Source organism: Malania oleifera, chromosome 1 (assembly GCF_029873635.1).
Source record: "Malania oleifera isolate guangnan ecotype guangnan chromosome 1, ASM2987363v1, whole genome shotgun sequence".
In the NCBI taxonomy this organism is placed as follows: Eukaryota; Viridiplantae; Streptophyta; class Magnoliopsida; order Santalales; family Ximeniaceae; genus Malania; species Malania oleifera.
The window spans coordinates 136,118,495-136,136,893 of record NC_080417.1 but is presented as its reverse complement, the minus strand read 5'-3'; the positions used below and the strand labels follow the sequence as shown (position 1 = coordinate 136,136,893).

At 37.7% G+C, this 18,399-nt stretch overlaps 1 protein-coding gene across 4 annotated transcripts in view; it reads right to left on the bottom strand.

Moving 5' to 3' along the window:
• LOC131162433 (choline transporter protein 1) overlaps nt 1-16,810 on the bottom strand; it is a 48,289-nt gene extending 31,479 nt beyond the window's left edge. The window contains exon 1 of one of the 4 annotated variants that reach the window (XM_058118911.1): nt 16,363-16,810. In XM_058118911.1, the coding sequence (XP_057974894.1) occupies nt 16,363-16,547 (185 nt within the window). In that variant the 5' untranslated portion in view covers nt 16,548-16,810. The remainder of the gene's footprint in view (nt 1-16,362) is intronic. The other 3 variants (XM_058118921.1, XM_058118894.1, XM_058118901.1) reach the window with 3 other exon arrangements.
• Nucleotides 16,811-18,399: the final 1,589 nt, after the last annotated feature.

The window sequence follows — 18,399 nt, the reverse complement described above, 5'->3', positions numbered from 1 at the left end:
AATTAAGACGACAAAGACCGAGGAACTGCCAACATGTGTGTGCGCACTTGAGGGTGACAGATCCCCACCTCTTTATTCTACTGCGAAAAATGGCTCCATGTTTTCTCCATGTGAACCATCATAATCTTTGATGCAGTACTGCTGCAACAGAAAAAGCATAGTTAATACCATTAATTATTATATTTATTAATTATTATTATCCAAGTGTCATTGTTATGGCCCAGTCTAGGAAAGTCAAGTCAGCAATAGTCATTTTCCTAGGCACATTTTGTTGTATTTGTGTGTAGCTCTTATACTTGTTGGGGCTCATAAACAAAGGAAGAAGAAAAGAATATGAATTCATTGATGCTGAGGAGCAAGGACTCGTCGACAAGTGAGAGTAGATACCAAGAGCCCGAGAATTGCAAAAGTTCTAAGATATCGAGAACAGGAAATCAGAAACTCGAAGACTCGTTGACGAGTGGCCTTCTCTCTCTCGTCGACAAGTGCCCTGTTCTCGTCAACTAGTGTTCTGGGCTGCGAGCAAGAATTCAAATTTTGAATTGGAATGTTGGGACGGTTGGGTACTTTGAGGGAAACCTCTGAGGGGTTGTTAAATAGGTCCTTCTGGGCATATTTTGAAGCGTGAGAGATCACTGAATGAAGTGTATTATATACTTTCATTTCATAGTGAAATTCTTGGCCAAATTGCTCCCATGGATGTAAGCAGTGTCTTTATTGGCTTAAAATGGTTGATGGATCGAACTTAAATCAACATATAAACGCCTTTAATCAAAACATGAGTGATTTGATGCGTGTTGATGTTAAGTTTGATGAAGATGATAAGGCTTTGATGTTACTAAACTCCTTGCCAACGACCCATACTTATGAAAATTTAGTTACCACTCTTACATGGGGAAAAGAGACTCTTAATTTAGAAGGGGTGACAAGTGTCTTACTGAATTTTCATCAAATGCTGAAAATATGTGATGAAGGAAAAGGACTAGTGGTAAAAGGTAACTATGAGCGTGGGAAAGGAAAATCCAAACATACACAACAACAAAACAACAAAACCAAGCCTTAGTCCCACTAAGTGGGGTTGGCTATATGAATCCTTTTCCGCCAATTTATGCGATCATGGACCATTTCTTTTGATAGATTCAAAGATATTAAATCCTTACTCACTATCCCCTCCCAAGTTATTTTAGGTCTACCCCTACCCCTTCTACTGCCCCCCACAGTAACTAAGTCACTCTTCCTCACAGGTGCACTATAAGGCCTACGTTGCAAGTGTCCATACCATCTGAGTCGTCCTTCCCTTATCTTATCTTCTATAGGAGCTACACCTAACTTACCACGAATATGTTCATTCCTTAATTTATCTTTCAATGTTATACCACTCATCCATCTAAGCATCCTCATCTCGGCAACTTTTACTTTTTGGATATTATGTTTCTTCGTCACCCAACATTCTGATCCATATAGCATAGCTGGTCTTATAGCTATCCTATAAAACTTCCCTTTCAATTTTAAGGGTATTCTACGATCACATAGAACACTTGAAGAACTTCTCCATTTTACCCAACCTGCTTTAACTCTATGCATTACATCATCTTCAATTTCTCCTTCAGCTTGCATAATAGATCCAAGGTATCGAAATCTACAAGTGCTATTTATTTCTTCATCATCAAGTTTAACTTTGTCTCCAATATTCCTCCTATCATTACTAAAATTACATTTCATATATTCTGTTTTATTTCTACTTATCTTAAAGCCTCTAGATTCCAAAGCTTCTCTCCATAATTCTAACTCAGCCTCTACTCTATCCCTAGTTTCGTCAATTAATACAATATCATCTGCAAACAACATATACCATGGAACCTCCTTTTGAATACTCTTAGTCAATTGGTACATCACTAAAGCAAAAAGATAAGGACTCAAAGCAGATCCTTGATGTACACCTATGGTAATTGGAAATTCTCTAGTTTCTCCATCTATAGTCTTTACACTAGTCATTACTCCATTGTACATATCCTTAATGACATCGGTATACCTACAACATACACCCTTTTTTTCTAAAACCCACCATAGAACTTCCCTAGGTATCCTATCATATGCTTTCTCAAGGTCAATAAATATCATATGCAAGTCCCTCTTCTTTTCTCTAAACTTTTCCATTAATCTTCTTAAAAGATAAATAGCTTCTGTGGTAGATCTCCCAGGCATAAAACCAAATTGATTTTCTGAGATCTTCGTTTCTAACCTTAATCTTTGTTCAACTACTCTTTCCCATAATTTCATCGTATGACTCATAAGTTTAATTCCACAATAGTTATTACAATTTTGAATATCTCCTTTATTTTTGTATATAGGTATTAAAGTACTTTTCCTCCATTCATCTGGCATTTTCTTAGTTTTTACAATTGTATTAAATAAATTAGTTAACCATATAATTCCGTTATCACCCAAGCATTTCCAAACTTCAATTGGGATGTTATCTGGTCCCATAGCTTTCCCATTTTTCATCTTTTTTAGTGCAAACTTAACTTCGTTAACTCTAATTTTTCGAATAAGTCTTATATTTTTAGTCTTTTCCTCATTTGACAATTCTAAATTTAAGCCTTCTATTTGGTTTTCGTTAAACAACTTACTAAAGTAACTTCGCCATCTTTCTTTAATATCTTCGTCCTTAACCAAGACAATATCATCCTCACTTTTTATACATTTTACATTTCCTAAGTCCTTGTTCTTCCTTTCTCTAGCTTTAGCAAGTTTAAATATATCTCTTTTCCCTTCTTTTGTACCTAATCTATCATACAAACTATTAAATGATCTATATTTAGCTTCACTAACGGCCTTTTTGCATCTTTTCTTGCCTCCTTATATTTTTCAAAGTTATCGCTATTTTTACATTTTTGCCACGTTTTATACCAAATTCTTTTTGTCTTTATGATTTTTTGTACATCTTTATCCCACCACCAACTTTCTTTGCTATTTGAGAATCTTCCCCTTGATTCGCCTAAAATCTCTTTTGCTATCTTTGTAATAGAGCTAGCTAATCTATTCCAAAGAGTATTTGAATCTATCCCATCCTCTAAGGTCCAATTCCCATCTTTGATCATTTTATCTTTAAATTTTATTATATTTTCTCCTTTTAGGTTCCACCATCTAGTTCTCCTACACTGGTTTATTTTATCCTTTTTCTTCCATTTTTTAATGCATATATCTAACACTAAGACTCTATGTTGTGTGGTTAGACTTTCACCTAGAATAACTTTACAATCCTTGCATGATACACGATCTACCCTCCTAGTTAAAAAAAAATCTATTTGACTTCTATTTTGTCCACTTTTAAAGGTTATTAAGTGTTCTTCTCTCTTCTTAAAGCAAGTATTCATTATACTAAAATCATATGACATAGCAAAGTCTAAGATCATCTCCCCAGACTTATTTTTGTCTCCATATCCATATCCTCTATGTATCCTTTCATAATTTTTATTATCTCTTCCAACGTGTCCATTCAGATATCCTCCTATAAATATTTTTTCAGTCCCTGGTATGCCTTGTATAATACTATTCATATCTTCCCAAAATTGTCTCTTAAGATTTTCTGCTAAGCCAACTTGAGGAGCATAAGCACTAATGATATTTATTATCTCTTGTCCCAATACCATTTTGATTTTTATAATTCTATCCCTTACTCTAATTACATCCACAACGCTATCTTTTAAGTTTTTGTCTATAATAATGCCTACTCCATTCTTATGTTTTTCTTTTCCAGTGTACCAAAGTTTAAAACCTGATTTATCGATTTCTCTAGCTTTCTCCCCCACCCACTTAGTTTCTTGAAGGCAAATTATATTAATTCTTCTTCTAATCATTGTATCCACAATTTCCATGCTTTTACCCGTAAGTGTCCCTATATTCCAAGTTGCTAATCTAATCCTAGTTTCCTGAACTAACGTCTTTACTTGCCCACGTCCAGAATGATGCAGGAACCCTCGCATATTTGACACCGTACCCGGGCGCCGACACGGCGCATCGCTTCGGGGCGACGACCTAGCCCACCCTCGCCCACTTTTCGCTACACCCGGGTGGTTCAAGTGCAACGCGTCGCTCGTAGGGGACGCCCCAGCAAATATTCGGTAAGGATTCATATCATAGTGATCTGACAAATTTTACGCTGGCTGTCAGCTACCTAGCGCAACCCTCCTCCTTAACCCGGGCTTGGGACCGGCTGTGTGTGAAAAAATTAGGACATTTAAGTGCATCACAGGCGGAGTTAAAGGAAAATCCAAACATGGATCGAGTCAAAAAATCTCGTACTCAATCCAAGAAGAAAAAGGATATCTAGTGTTATAAGTGCGGTAAAAATGGGCATGTAAAATCGGAATGTCCAGATTGGAAGAAAGGAAATGCTGAAAAGCATGAGGGAACTTCAAAATCAGTGAATGTGGTTCAAAAAGGAGATTCAGTTTGCAGTGATGGTGATGTTCTTTAGGTTTCATCAAGGACGGATCACTTTACGGACTCATGGATACTTGACTCGGCATGTTCTTACCAAATGACTCCAAACAAGAAGTGGTTCAACACCTACGGGTTGGTAAACTCAAGTTCAATTCTTATGGATAATGATGTTTCTTGTAAGATCATTGACATAGGAAATGTTAAAATAAATACGTTTGATGGTGCTGTGAGAACCTTGGGAAATGTAAGACACATACCGGAGTTAAGGAAGAGTCTTATTTCACTTGGCACCTTGGATTGAATGGTTTCAATTACAAGTCCGAAGGTGGGGTTATGAAAGTATGGAAAGATGATCTGACAGTGATGAAAGGGCAAAAGCTAGATAGAAATATTTACACACTATAGGAAACTACTGTTGCAGGTGGAGCTACAGTCGTAGATACTGAATCTGATATAAATGTCTTGTGGCATATGCGTCTCAGGCATATGGGAGAACATGGTATGAAGGAACTATACAAGAGGAAACTCTTGAAAGGTATGAAATCATGTCAGCTGGATTTTTGCAAGGTTTGTGTTCTAGGAAAGCAAAACAAGGCAATATTTAAATCAGATGTTCACAAGACAAAAAGATATTCTTGATTAAGTGCATTATGATGTTTGGGGTCCGGTTAGAGTACCATCAGAGGGTGGACACGTGTATTATGTGAGTTTTGTTGCCGATTACTCACGGAAAGTCTGGGTATACTCATGCGGCACAAGTCCGATACGTTTGCCAGGTTCAAAGCTGAAGTGGAAAACTAGACAGGGAGGAGAATCAAATGTCTTAGGTCACACAATGGAACCGAGTACACTGATTCGAGGTTCATGGAGTTTTGTGAGAAGCAGGGCATTAAGAGACACTTTACCGTTCGCCAGACATCTCAGCAAAATGGAGTGGCAAAAAGGATGAACCGAACTCTGGCTGAAAGAACTCGGTGTCTCAAGCTTAATGCAGGGCTACCAAAGAACTTCTAGGCCGAGGCAGTTAGTATGGCTTGTTTTCTGATAAACCGATCACCAAGGGCATCACCAAAGGGTAAAGTGGCAAAAGATGTGTGGACGGGAAATGCAGTAGACTACTCCGAATTGAAAGTATTCGGGTGTCCAGCCTAAGTTCACGTGTCTAGTGAGGAGAGATCCAAGCTTGACCCAAAATATAGACGTTGTAACTTTTTGGGATATCAAAAGGGTGTGAACGGATACAAGCTGTAGGATCCAGCGGCAAAAAAGGTAGTGATTAGTAAAATGTAGTCTTTGATGAGAAGGCTATGGTGAAGCATACTCAAGATTGTGATGATCAGAAACATAAGCTAGAAAACTGAGGCAGAGATGAACATGTTGTGCAGGTGGAGTTGGAAGCTCAGGGCAACAGCAATAATCATGGTAATTTGGTTGCGGGGAGTTCTAGCTCAGAAACCAGTAAGTTGACAATCTTCCTATATGAAGATCCAGATGCACATGTTGTGAGTGTGGTGAGTAAGTTTCTCTCTAATCCTAATCCAAGAAGATAGCATTGGGAAGCCGTCAAGTGGATCTTCAGATACTTACGGGGCACATCGGGATATGGCATCATGTTTGGCAAGCAACGGGGTAGTCCTTCAATTATGGGGCTTGTAAATGCTGATTATGCAAAAGATATGGATGACATAAGGTCAATAACGGGTTATGTTTTTACCCTTGTAGGAGGACCTATATGTTGGAGATCCATGATTCAATCTCTGGTGGCATTGTCCACAACTGAAGCTGAATATATGGCAACTGCTAAAATTGCAAAGGAAGCCTTATGGCTTACCGGTTTGGTCAAAGAGCTGGGCTTACAGCAAAACTGGGTTGTACTGCGTTGTGAAAATCAGAGTGCTATTTACTTAGAAAAGAATCAAGTGTACCATGCTAGAACTAAGCATATTGATGTGAGGTTCCACAGGGTTCGGGAATTGATTACTTCAGGTGAACTTATATTGGAGAAAGTTCATACATCTGAAAACACAGCGAATATTTTGACAAAACCACTCACTAGTGAAAAGTTCAAGCATTGCTTGAACTTACTTCATGTCTCCAAGTGATAGAAGAGAGACAAACCCAACCAGATGTTCTAAGATCAAGGAGGAGCAATCAGATATGTTTTTTTTTTTCAAGTTCTCTTAAGGGGCATATAATCGTCAAGGTGGAGACTGTTGTATTTGTGTGTGTGGCTCTTATACTTGTTGGGGCTCATAAACAAAGGAAGAAGAAAAACATATGGATTCATTGGTGTTGAGCAGCAAGAACTCGTTGACGAGTAGATACTGAGAGCCCAAGAATTGCAAAAGTTCTGATATACCGAAAGCAAGAAATCAGAAACTCGAAGGCTCGTCGACGAGTGGTCTTCTCTCTCTCATCAACGAGTGCCTTGTTCTCGTTGACGAGTGTTTTGGGTTGCGAGGAAGAATTCAAATTTTGAATTGGAACGTTGGGGAGGTTGGGTACTTGGAGGGAAACCTCTGAGGGGTTGTTAAATAGGTCCTTTTGGGCATATTTTGAAGTGTGAGAAATCATTGTATGAAGTGTATTGTAAACTTTCATTTCATAGTGAAATTCTTGGCCGGATTGCTACCGTGGATGTAGGCATTGCTGAACTACGTATATTCTCTTGTTGTTTCTTCATTTGCTATCAAATATACTGGTTGTGTTGTCTTGTTTCATGATTTGCTGCAATTTACAAATTTCTCTGTGCATCCTATACTCGATTTCCACAACACATTTAACATTTAGAAGGGTGGGCCTTGGATCAATGGTAAGGTCACTCCTTAGTAACCAATTGGTCACAAGTTCGAGTCCAAGGAAACAACCTCTCTGCATAAAAGTAGGGGTACGACTGCATACGATGTGACGACCCTCCCCCTCACCTCGAAAAGCCGGGAGCCGTGTGGCCCGGGTATGCCTCTTTATTTAACGTGCAAGGCTGTCATGTACTTGCATTTATCTTAGTCCAGATGATGAAGAGGCAGAACAGAATTTTGCCTTTCAATTTTGGTTATCTATAAATTTTCCAATTTTCAAGAGAAATTGGAAGTGTGGGTTGAGGATTCACCCCGTGGCTCCTTTTATATCCACCACTTTTCAAATGTCAGATTTGATGATGCAAATTTAAATATGCCCAACAGATACAACCACTAGAAAAGGAACAATAAACTCTAAATGTAAGAAGAATTCTATATGAATAATTCTTCCATTCAATTTACATATGTACATCCCAATCTTTTATAATACAATCAACTAATTTAAATAAGGAAATAATCTCCCTATAGAATAAAATAAAATCTAATCAAATCTCCTACGTTTATCCACCTTCCTAATTTATTCATTATTCACAAAGATACTAGGGATTTTAACACTCCCCCTCAAGTTGGATCATAGATATTAATCATCTCCAACTTGCTAATGAGATCATCAAAGTTCTGTCGTCCCAACCCTTTAGTGAAGATATCTGCAGTTTATTCCTTAGTAAGTACATAAGTCATACAAATAGTTCTTTCTTCAATTTTTTCTTTGATAAAGTGTCTGTCCACTTCCACATGTTTGGTCTTGTCATGTTGAACTGAATTGAGAGAGATACTAATGGTTGTCTTGTTGTCACAATAGAGTTTGATAGGAAATTCCACCAGGACCTGTAGTTCCTCCAAGAGTTTCTGTAACCACAGTTCTTCACATATTCCTTGAGCAACTGCCCTGAACTCTGCTTCAGCACTACTACGAGCCACTACATTATGTTTTTTGCTTCTCCAAGTTACCAGATTTCCCCAGACAAATGTGCAATATCCTGTGGTGGACCTTCTATCTTCCACTGATCCTGCTCAATCTGCATCTGTAAAGATCTCTACTTTCTTGTTTTCACATTTCTTGAAGAAGAGTCCTTTGCCCGGGGAGCCCTTGAGATATCGAAGGATCTTGTACACAACATCTAAGTGAGCTTCTTTTGGTGAATGCATATGTTGGTTTACTACACTAACTGCAAATGCAACATCTGGTCTAGTATGTGATAGGTAGATTAGCTTACCAACCAATCTCTGATACCTCTCCTTTTCAACTGGCATCCCACAGTCTTCAATCCTCTTTATTGCTTCAATCGGGGTTTCACTGGGTTTGCATCCAAGCATACCGGTTTCACTTAGGAGATCAGTAACATACTTTCGCTGAGAAACACTAATTCCCTTTTTCGTTCTAGCAACTTCCATGCCCAAGAAGAACCGCATTTGTCCCAGGTCTTTAACTTCAAATTCAGTAGCTAGAACCCTCTTCAATCTTTTCATCTCTACCGTATCATCCCCAATTAGGATTATATCATCAACATATACTATTAGAATTGTTCTCTTGCCCTTTTCAGACTGTTGGAAGAACAGGGTGTGATCTAATTGCCCTTGTCGATATCCTTGGTTCTTTATTACTTTTGCAAATCTGTCAAATCATGCTCTGGGAGATTGTTTAAGTCCATACAAGGACTTCTTGAGTTTACACACTCTGTTTTCTTCACCTTTCCTGCTGAATCCTAAAGGTATAGTCATGTAAACTTCTTCTTCTAACTCACCGTTTAGAAATGCATTCTTAATGTCAAGTTGTTGTAGTGGCCAATCTAAATTGGCTGCTAAGGACAGGAGGACCTGAACTGTATTCAAGTTTGCCACTGGTGCAAATGTCTCCATATAGTCAATGTCATAAGTTTGTGTAAAACCTTTTGCAACAAGTTTGGCTTTATATTGTTCAACTGTCCCATCAAATTTATGTTTCACTGTGAAGACCCATTTACAACCAATTGGCTTCTTCCCTTTCGACAAATTCATTAACTCCCAAGTTCCATTTTTTTCTAGAGCCCACATTTCCGCCATGACCGCCTCCCTCCATTTAGGTATTTCCAGGGCTTCCTGAATGTTCTCTGGAATTTTAGTCCTATCAAGATTAAAGACAAAAGCACGTTATCCTGTAGACAAACTTTTATAAGACATGTATTTAGACCAGTGATATTGAATACATGACCTAGTTTGTTTTCTGATTGCAATAGGTAAATTGATGTCTTCAGGTACAAGATTATCATATGGGAGCTCTATTACCGGATCAAGATTGGATGTGGACTCATGGTTATTCGGAGTCATCACTGGTTCCAACGCTCTTGGTACCTCAGGTATGAGATTCTTCCTGTTCTGTGTTCGGCTTTCTTAAGTAAACAAGTATATCTGCGTTTTTTTGTTTTCCTGTATCTCCCCCTGAGATTAAGCACTCTTTTGTGTTCAGCAGGTCAGGAAGTGAAGCAATGGAAGACTCAATAGATGGGTCAGGGAATGTTGCATTGGGAGGCTCAATAGCTAGTACGGGTTCAGATGGTACATATTCAGTAGTAAAGAAGTCAACGAACCGATCTTCACTCCATTTCTCCCCCTAAAGAGAGGTCTTGGAGAAATAAGAAGTGGTTTCAAAGAATGTGACATCCAAGCTAACAAACGTCCTTTTTTAGACAAGATCATAGCATTTGTATCCTTTCTGGGTAGGGGAGTAACCAATGAAAACACATTTAACAGCACGAGGATCCAATTTAGCCCGATGGTGAGCATGAACATGAATAAATGCAGTGCAACCAAAAATTTTTAGCGGAAGACTGGAGGAAAGGCGAGAGGTAGGAAAAAATTCCTGGAATTTCTGGAGAGGAGTGACAAAGGAAAGTACTCAACTCGGCATTCGATTAATGAGATGGGTAGCTATTAAGATGGCATCTCCCCAAAAATAGTTTTTCATGTTTGTAGTGAACATCAAAGCCCGAGCTACTTCAAGTACCCATTTTGTTAAGGGGTGTCTACACAAGAACTCTGATGAATAATCCCATTTTCTTGAAGATAAGTTCCCAAAATTTCATTAAAATATTCTGTACCATTTTCAGTACGTAAAATTTGAATTTGAGTCTGGAATTGTGTTTGAACCATGGAATGAAAATTGACAAAAATGGATTGGACTTCTATTTTATCTTTCAACAAGTAAACCCAACAAAGACGAGTGTGGTCATCAATAAAAATAACAAACCATTTTGCATGGGTGCGATTGGGGGATCGTGAGGGTCCCCACACATCACTATGAATCATAGTAAATAGGCAGGATGGTTTGTATATGGATGATAGGAAAGAGGCACGCCGATGTTTTGCAAGCTCACACACTTCACATTGAAACTCAGAAGACTTTTTATTTGAACATATAGATGGAAACAAGCATTTTAAATATTAAAAATTTGGGTGACCCATTCTAGAATGCCATAACAAAAGTTCATTCTCTCTAGAAATAGATACAGAATCACAAATTGCAGTATTATATTGTTTACTCAAGCTTGCCTCCTCAAAGTAGTAGAGTCCTTCATACGCCTTAGCAGTGCCAATCTTCTTCCCCGATGACAGGTCCTGAAAAACACAATGAGATGAAACAAATTTAGCCGAGCAATTGGAGTCTTTCGTTAACTGGCTGATAGATAACAAATTGCAAGATAATTTGGGAACATAGAGGACAGATTTTAAAGTTACAGAGTCAGATATGCGAATATTTCCTTTACCGACGACTGGTGCAAGAGAACCAAATGCAATTTTGACTCTCAGATTTCCAGCATAAGGTGAATAGGATGAAAACAATTGATAAGAACCAGTCATATGATCAGATGCACACGAGTCAATTACCCATGGTGGTTTGTAACATGATATAGTATTTAAGGCTGACAAATAATTACCTCGGTGAACCAGAGAACCAATGGAAGACTGACCCGATGTTTGAATTAAGGAAATCATTTTATATAGTTGATCCAACTGCCCAAGGCTGAATGCACTACTTGAAATATTGTTGGTTTTTTCACCTTGTGGTTTTTCAGTTGAACAATCAGAAGTAGCCTGATACCCACGATTTTTTTGATATTGTCTCGGCTTCCAATCTGTAGGTTTTCCATGAATCTCCCAACAGGTGTCTTTTGAATGTCCTGACTTTTGACAATGTTCGCAACAAATCTTTCCTTTTTGTGGCCTTTGTCCAGAATCGGAGCCCAAGCCCGAGGTCGAGCCCGTAGGTATTTCAAATCTACTCATAGGGTGTTTTGACATTAGGGCCAAAACTTCAGGCCCCATTTCTTTTCGAGTTAGGGCTGGAATTTCAGGAGTGTCGTGCGTCTTCAACATCACTTTGCAGCAACTCTCCTCACGCCGCACCTCTGCGAAGACCTCCCGAGTCGAAGATAGGGGACGCCGGCCAAGGATCCTCCCTCGTACATCATCCAGGTCGCGATTGAGACCCGCCAAAAACTCGAACACCCTCTCATTCTCGAGGCGTTGTTTGTACCGTATACTGTCGGGGAAGCACTCCCACTCTTCATCAATGCTGAGGTCAAGTTCCTGCCAGAGGGTGGTCATCTCCATGAAGTACTCGGTGACCTCCCTTTCTCCTTGCCACAGCTGCCACAGTCGAGTCTTAATCTCAAAGATTTGGGAGTAACTTTCGGTATCAGAGTATGTCTCGCGAACTGAGTCCTAGACATCCTTCACCGTTGGAAGGAGCAAGTATATCTTGCCGATTGAGGGCTTCATCAAATTTGTGAGCCACGTCGTCACCATGGAATTCTTGGCTTTCCATTTTTGCAAAGCAGCAATGTCGGTTGTGGCGGGCTTCTTCCGTTCGCCAGTAAGGTATCCTAACCTCCCTTTTCCTTCAATCACTAGTTTAATGGACTGAGCCCATTCACGGAAATTTTTTCCATTCAATTTCTCCACCGAGAGTGGAAAGGCCATGTTGTCTAGCCCCTATGAACTCACGGTTGAGATGATGTTAGAGTTGCCGTCGAGAGTTTCAGAGGAACTTGACCCTCTGCTGTTGACGGCGGCTTCGTTTGCCATAGTTAGCTAAGGTTTAGAAACCCTAGCTCCGATACCATGTAAGAAGAATTCTATATGAATAATTCTTCCATTCAATTTACGTATGTACATCCCAATCTTTTATAATACAACCAACTAATTTAAATAAGGAAATAATCTCCCTATAGAATAAAATAAAATAAAATCTCCTACGTTTATCCACCTTCATAATTTATTCATTATTCACAAAGATACTTGGGATTTTAACACTAAATATAGAAGGGACTGGTAATTGAGCTGGAAGAAAATACTGCAATCAAAGAGTGAAATGGCAGCCATATTTCTTCCTTCTCTTACAAGATCTTCTTATTTACTGTTTGTCCATTGCAGGGACAATTCTTCCAGAATTGCAATCTTCTTTCACTTGCAAGCATTCAATAGTCCATCTTTGTTTGTGCAAATGCCCATGGATACTAAAAGACATTCGCTTGAACCTATTACACACTGATTGTGGTGTAAGCAAAAAAAATCTTCATAGAAGACCACATTTGTAAAGTGCCTCGAAACCGCTTTCCGCTACGCCACTTCTTCTTTTGGACATCATTGCTTAACACCCACCATTCGTTGGAATATTTGGTTTTGCAAGAGGAAAAGGTAATAGAAGCACCATACCTTATACTGTTACCAAAAGGGGCAGCATATGTGCAGGGAAGAAAGAATCTTGTAGAATTTCATCCAAAACCCCAAGGATGTCAAGACACCTTTACCTTTTGAGAACTACATCTTTATTTTATTTATTTTTTAAAATTTCAGGTAAAAGTGAATTTATTACCAAAAAGACAGGCAGCCAAGAGGCATTACAAAACCCAGACTGGTTTACAACCCAATGTAGAGGAAAGCCCCAATGAACAAACAGAACAATAAAAAACAGGTCAAACGAATGGAAACCACAGCATTAGCCCCAAATAATTGGACAATATCAAAGACAAGATACTAGATATCAGATACGGAGTTTCTCCTTGTATCTGCAACCATATTAGAACTAGAAAATTTCAGTTTGACATCCTCTACAACTCTCAAGAGAAGACCCTGCAAAAGTTTGATTGCAATCTCCAAATTTGTCCCTTCCACCAATAATCATACATAGCAGCAGTTGCTGTTGTTCTCATATCACTAATTGTGAAATTCTTCCTCTTGAGATGATTCTGCAACCACTTAACTTATTGATCTCTCGAGCAAACAATTCAATATGGCTGCCTTTCAGCAGCAATGACGCCCAGATGGCTGTTAAAAAACCACACTCAAGAAAAACAAAGTATTAACATTTTATCTGCTATCTCCACAAAACGGGCAATTGGAAGAACCCACAATGCCTTTCTTCACTAAAGAATCCTAAGTCTGCAAATGATCTTTCATAGAAAATGACAGCATGGATTGATGTCAAGTGGTATCAGAGCCGACAATTCATAACTTTGGGTGTGGGAGTGTGTGACCAAGGCTAAGAAGGAACATCTAAGCTGCCAAGATAGATCCAAATTGGTTCAAGACGTGGGAGGTAGGATTGGTTTGGAGGTGCCATTTGGAATACAATCCGAGACATGTAAGACAGCTCACTTGAGCAAACTGTTGGAGAAACCATTTCCCTTACCTAGCTTGTACCAAGTCTAATAACCGACCAAGCTTATTAACAGCAGAAAGCCCTTAGGAGCTTAACCATCGCTTATTAGCACCTCGTGAGATTTTATCTCCATTGCTGATAACATCATGCCTAGCTTGCCAAATCGTTAATTGATTTTGATTTGCAGGTTCAGGAAGGTTCCAACTACACTTGTTACTCACCTCTACAGCTCTACCTCAAAAGCTTGCCTTCTGGTTCCTAAACCCTCAATTTTATATTCCCCATTTCTTCTAATTATTAAGACCAAAACAAAATGTGTTGTTTCTTAGTATGGATTCAAGAAAGATGGTCCCTCAAACCCATTTAATCCAAATAGCAGGAAAAAATGACTGAGATGCAGGGCCAAACTTTAGGTCCTTTATTTTGTTATATAATCAACCTATTCTTAGGCCCTCGTGACCTCGCCCAATGCTTTTACTTTTAGGTGGAGTGATCCTTAATATGATGTCAATTACCAAAGCCTCTCCAATTTAAAAAGATTATGAACACCTCCTATTCTTATAGATATATTTTGGCACAAGGTAAATGATGGACCTATACTTTGTTCATACTTTCAAATCCAACAGGCATGCGCGTGAGGATGTATATTGGTAAGATTTATTATTGGATCCTCACCTGATGTCTTAAGATTTTAGATAGAGTGGTTTCTTAGAATATGTGTGTCTGTGTGTGTGCGAAATTACATCCGAAGGATGATGAATCCTTCAAAAAAGAGTCTTAAAAGCACCAAAGAGGGAAGGATATAACTCCAACTTGGAAAAACCAAAAGAGATCTAAAGCCACACCCCACTCCCCCCAAAAACAAGAAAGACAATGTCCATTCTTTTGCCAGAAAATTGAAACCTAATTCGTGTCTCTAAAATATCACTTCAAGTTGACCACCTAAGGACATGTACAGGTCCCTAATCTCACGTACACAATGAACATGCTGCAAAGACCTAAATAAATCAGAAGATTCGGGACTCACCCAATTATAAAATAAAAAAATAAAAAATAAAAAGTTTAAAATATTTCTCTAACACCATATTCCTCAAACCATGCTGAAGGAAACCCTTAGATCTCCGCAAACATTTAGGATTTTTCAGCATAACTTTTGAAAACATTCCCAATTGGTTCAGAGGAATGCTAAAAAAGTACTCCCCTCCCAAATCTCTCAAAGTACCCCACTCCATAACTGCAGACAAAAGAGCATACATCAAAATTCAGCTTAACTTTGCCCTCTCATGGAGGCCTTCAAGAGCAAGAAAGCACAGTTGGACATGCCTGTTCAAATGAGTAACTCAAATCAAGCTCAATAGCCTCTCTGATACCTTTTTTTCTTTATTTAGAAAACAGAGAACTCACTAAAAAAGGCCCATTTAAAGCAAGAGAGGAGAGAAAAAACAAGAGTACAATCAACAGTGTGACAATATGTCTAACCAAAGATTGAAAATTAAATGAATGTCCAGCATGTACTGCTCACTAAACCATTAAGAAACCATAAAGAGCCATCTATCCATAAGGATCATGGGAGAAGTTGGAGTTCCTTCATGCGCTCTAGCATTTCTTTCTTTCCACATAATCCAAAAGATGGTGTGAGGGATCGAGGACAAGGCTTTTTACCTTCATCTATTCGCAGAAATACGCTTCCAAGCCCAGATGTAAGCACAGAGAAAGATGACTTTCACACAGCTTCCTGATAATGGGAAAAATCTAAAAGCTATAAACCCAATGGTAGCACATGATTCTGATAACAATGTAACCAACTTAACAGATACACCCTTGTCATCTCATCTTGCTAATTCTTAAATGTACATATGGTCAATTTTGCAGGACAATTTTGCAGATTAAAAGAAAAACAATTAAACTGTGACGCCTTCTTCACTGACCAAGGATAATCAAAAGAGTAAAGATTTTGAAGTTTCACTCTAGAATTTCTCATTTTGCAGAACCATGAAACAAAAACTATTATCTGTTCCAATTCAACTAAACTCAATTAAGCTAAACTTCTCATTTTTCTTTAGCAAGAACCAAAATTTGTTTCTTCCTTTGCTTTTTCCTTCATTTTTTAAGCAACCAACCATAGACTAATAAATTTAACAGAGACAGAGTGACGTGCTAGAAAATTGAAAGAAAAATGGCATGCCCATGAAAGATGAAAATGTCAATTATGAACTCCTCGGTCGATTGAAAAACAAAATAAAACAACAACTACTATTACTACTACCACTGAGATAAGAGTACATTTAACCTAAAAGAATAAGTAAGCACATCTAAACATAAGAACAAGGGTACCCCATTTCTAGACAGATAAAGGAGGCATCCATTTAGGGTATGAAGCATGTGAAGAAGTACTAGTGTGTAGTGTTAGATTCTCACCTCAAGGGGTTTCCTCTGTTGAATCCAAAGCTGGAGTTAACAATCATAGCAACCCAGAAAGCGATAAAGACAATGAGAACCCCAACATCTCTGCATTTCCTGTTGTGGCTTATGATCCCATCCGTCTGAGCATTCCCATCACTTGAAGGGTACCTCCCAATCACTGGCCCCAAAGGACCCCTCATTCCTCTGTATCAATCTTCAGTACCAAGCAAGAGAGAGAGAGAGAGTGAAGAAACAAGCAAGAGTATAAGAAGAGTGAGGAAGGAGGGTTAGGATTTAGTAGTGTGTGTCTGTGTGTTAAAGGTTTTAAGAATGTCTGTAATATTTTTTTTAAAACTAAATTTCCTCTGCTTTTGAAGACAAAGACACAGAACAGAACAGTACAGTGGATCGAAGATGGTGTTGTATTTTTTAAGAAACAAATAAATAAATTCAAGTTGGACGGCTTGGAACAGGGTCGGTGTCTCAGCTAGCTCGGCTAAGCAGTAAGCTCTAACCATGTTTCGAGAATTTCGGTGTTGGATTGACTTTATTCTGCCAAAAGAGCATATGAGCAATTGCCACGTGTTTCTGACATAAAGGCCAGGGCTTGCTTTTTTATAAAAGACAAAATATGTCATGTGGAATGTGGGAAGGGTTAAGCAAAGAAATAAAGATTAAATGGGAAGGAAAAATTTAATGATCTTGACGAGAATGGGTTGCATATAAGAATGAGTGTCACGGAGGAATAAGCTTCCATAACTAGAATGGTAATACCGCGTATTAAATTTATCCCATTAAATCATAATTAATTTTTTTTTTATTATCATTTTATGTATCTATATAATGAGAGTATTTGTGTGTGAATACGTAAGCAAGTAAGTGAGTGAGAAGTGTGAAAGTGTGGAAGGTGAGAAGAGAGTTGAGTAGAGTTGTGTGCTTTTTTTTTTTGTTTTCTTTCGAATTATAGTAAATTTAGTGTGCTTCATGAACGTAAATCAGATTAGATCGGACCACATAAATCTGATGTTCTTATTTTTTGCGCATTTATTTTACTAGTGTATGATTGTTGTTCTTAGATCCCTAATAAGAAGACCTGTCGTCCCACCTATTTTCCATAAGGGGGTTCATATTTGATATTTAAGCTAAGTCACCTCAATAGAATATTTTTATTTATGAAAAAGCCTTCTTAATTTTGACACACACATAACCCAAACAATTTTTTTTTTTTTTTTTTAAAGAGCAATCGATTTTTTGTTTTCTAACCATAGTGAAAATTCTTGTACTCTCATTCTTTGTTTTTTTTTTTTTTTTGGTTGGGATATGATCCTAACTTTAGAAAGATACGAGTAAACCTAAAATAACTTAGAAAGATATAGTATGAATTTAATAGTCCTAAATCTGTTAAAAATAAATGGTTCATGGCCACATAAACTGGTTGAAATTGATTCATATAATTGATCCCACCTAGTAAGATTTAAGGTTTGATTTTGTTGTTATTGTTGTTGTATATTGATTCTAACTTTTGTTTTTTGAATTTAAAAAAAAATAATTATCCAAATAAGTTTTTAAAATATAACCACTTAATAAATGTATTTTTCTTATTAAGACCATGATACTCAACATACTTTGGAAAGTCTACTAGTTCATTGGAATAATAAGTCTATCTTTCTATCTTTTTCCACTTAAATATCAGGATATTATCTCAAATAATAAGGCGTAGTTCTCAAGACTTCAACCTTGATATTTCAATTAAGAGATTTTTAAATATACCACTTGAGTCATCGTGGGGAGATTAAATCAATAATTTTCTTTTTGAATATATGTTACTATAGTTTCTGTCACTATAAATATTTACAGCCTTATTAATTTAATTAAAGTTCAAATTGCAAAAAAAAAAAAAAAAAAGGAATGTGAATTAATTAATATAACAAGTGAAAATAGTGTCTTGAAGTTCTTCAATTTAAAAATTACATGTAGTTACTTATTGAAACTAGTGATTATTTTAATTTTTAATTTTTAATAAGACTAGATTTGGTGTATTTGTAAATAAAT